Below are 2,148 nucleotides of genomic sequence, written 5' to 3'. Positions count from 1 at the left end.
GCTCATCTGTCCCACGCTCATCTGTCCCACGCTCCTTCAACACAAACACACCCAACGCTTAAAATCATATTTCATAAAAACATTTTATTCTTCATGTTATTATAAATGTCTCCTCTAATAAAGAGTTCACTTTAATATGAGTGTGTAAAAACTATGAAGTCATGATTGATTCATCTGAGACCAACAGTCATGTGACTACAAGGAGGAGACACTGACTGAACTACAGGAAGTGAACACAGAGCAGAGAGGAGAGAGAGGAGGGGGGAGACATAGGGGGGAGAGGGAGGAGGGCGAGAGAGGAAAGAGGATACAGAGGAGAGAGGCTGAAACATGATCTTATTTTTGTTATATTCTATTCTTTGATATTTGATATTTGATATTTGGTGCTCGTGTGAAATTGTTCCGTTAACGTTTGTGTTCGTTGGTGCAGCTCACAGAACATTTCACTGCAGCTGGTTTCACATTGTTCTGTTGTTCTGTTGGGTTCTGTTCCACGAGGCAGGAGAAGACTTGTATGAGTTAGTAGAAGTATTGATGATGATGCGAGGGTCAGGCTGCAGCACATTGATCTCTATGAGATGTATATTCACATATCTTCAGTACGCAGAGACGTGAGAGTGAAGAAGCTCTACATCGGCTCCATGGAGATCAGGAACCAGGCTTTCCTGCTGGACTACGAGGACCCCGGCAGTCCTCTGTTCTCTCAGCTGGCCTCTCTGGTCAGCAGACAGGTGAGCCTCTTCTGCTCCACAGCGTCCTCTCGTCTCTACTTCTGATGTTTGATGAGGTTGTGACGACACTGGACAGAATCATCATTCATACATTTATTGGTTTATTTATGACCTTCTTGTCTTTCAGCTGAAGCTGATTTACTCCAAGAACTCCGTGCTGGCGAAACACTTCAAAGGCTCCACAGTCCAGGCCTTCAGGTACGCATCACAAGCTCTCTGCTGCTGAAGGAGAAACTTTACTTCAGGAAGTGTTCAGTCACTTAACACTGCAACCTTCTTATTATTATCTGTGTCTGTATGCAGACAGAGATTAATGATAAATATGTGTGTAAAAGTACTAAAACACACTGAAAATACTCGACTACGAGTAAAACGCCTGACATCTACAGCAACACATCATATCTATCAGGTCATAGATAGATCAGGTCTGCAGCGTCGTCGTCCCGTGAGAACCTCGCTCCTCCAACACTTCATCACAATGTTCATCAACACTAAAGCGGTCCGACAAATGTAAAGAAGACGAAATGTAGTTCAGTAAAAAGTGCAATAATGATATATTGATGATACATATGACGTAGTAGAAAGTAATATACTTGGATATGAAGGCCGTCATTGTTGTAGAACTAGGATAAGACTTCCTGCAGATGTTTCAAAGTAAAAGTCGTCCAGGAACAGGGAGTACTCTGAACGGAGCTAGGCTAGCTCCTTCCAGTCTTTATGCTAAGCTAGGCTAACCTCGGAAACAGAAGGAAGATAATTGCATATAAGTGATGTGTTATATTAAGAGGGAACTCCTCGTCTCTCCTGTTGTGTCTGCAGTGAGGGCGACGGTGGTGAAGGCGTCGTAGCGTACTACGAGTCAGAGTTTGACGTGCACATGCTCCAGCAGGCGTCGCTGGACGAAGCCGTCGAGTCTCTGGAGCCGGGGACAGGAAGTCAGCAGAAACAAGGACGAGTAATGCTGATACCCACTGACGCCCTGAACGTCAACAACGTCATCTCACGAGGTCTGACCGCCCGTACTGCCATCCCATAATAATGCACTTCATCATTCACTTCTGTCAGCTCTGAACCTTACTGCTGTTTACAACACGGAGCAATAACTCAGATTCAAATGCACCAACAGCGACACCTGCAGGACAGAAAGAGAAGTGTGTTCTATCACTTTAAGACATTTCATTCATGCTAATCTTGAATATAAATTTAACAAAATAAAAACATTTCCTGAAGGATGTGTGAAACTACCTAAATACTACTACTACTACTACTACTACTACTACTACTACTACAACCACCACCACTACTACTATTACTAAAGGCATCAAGACACTTGATACCTGTGTGTGTATGTGTGTGTGTGTATATATGTGTGTATATATGTGTGTATATATGTGTGTGTATATATGTGTGTATATAT

The 2,148-nt window shown here is 43.1% G+C and overlaps 1 protein-coding gene across 1 annotated transcript in view; it reads left to right on the top strand.

Annotated features, from left to right (window-relative positions):
* Positions 1-327: 327 nt before the first annotated feature.
* LOC116377266 (suppressor of tumorigenicity 14 protein-like) overlaps positions 328-2,148 on the top strand; it is a 12,039-nt gene continuing 10,218 nt past the window's right edge. Inside the window, exons 1-3 of the mRNA XM_031838864.1 lie at positions 328-731; positions 859-929; positions 1,551-1,738. Coding sequence (XP_031694724.1) covers positions 579-731; positions 859-929; positions 1,551-1,738 — 412 coding nt within the window. The 5' untranslated portion in view covers positions 328-578. The remainder of the gene's footprint in view (positions 732-858; positions 930-1,550; positions 1,739-2,148) is intronic.

This window comes from Anarrhichthys ocellatus, unplaced genomic scaffold, assembly GCF_004355925.1.
Source record: "Anarrhichthys ocellatus isolate YVR2014 unplaced genomic scaffold, GSC_Weel_1.0 scaffold1076, whole genome shotgun sequence".
NCBI lineage: Eukaryota > Metazoa > Chordata > Actinopteri > Perciformes > Anarhichadidae > Anarrhichthys > Anarrhichthys ocellatus.
The sequence above is the reverse complement of the archived record's forward strand: the minus strand, read 5'-3'. Positions and strand labels throughout refer to the sequence as shown.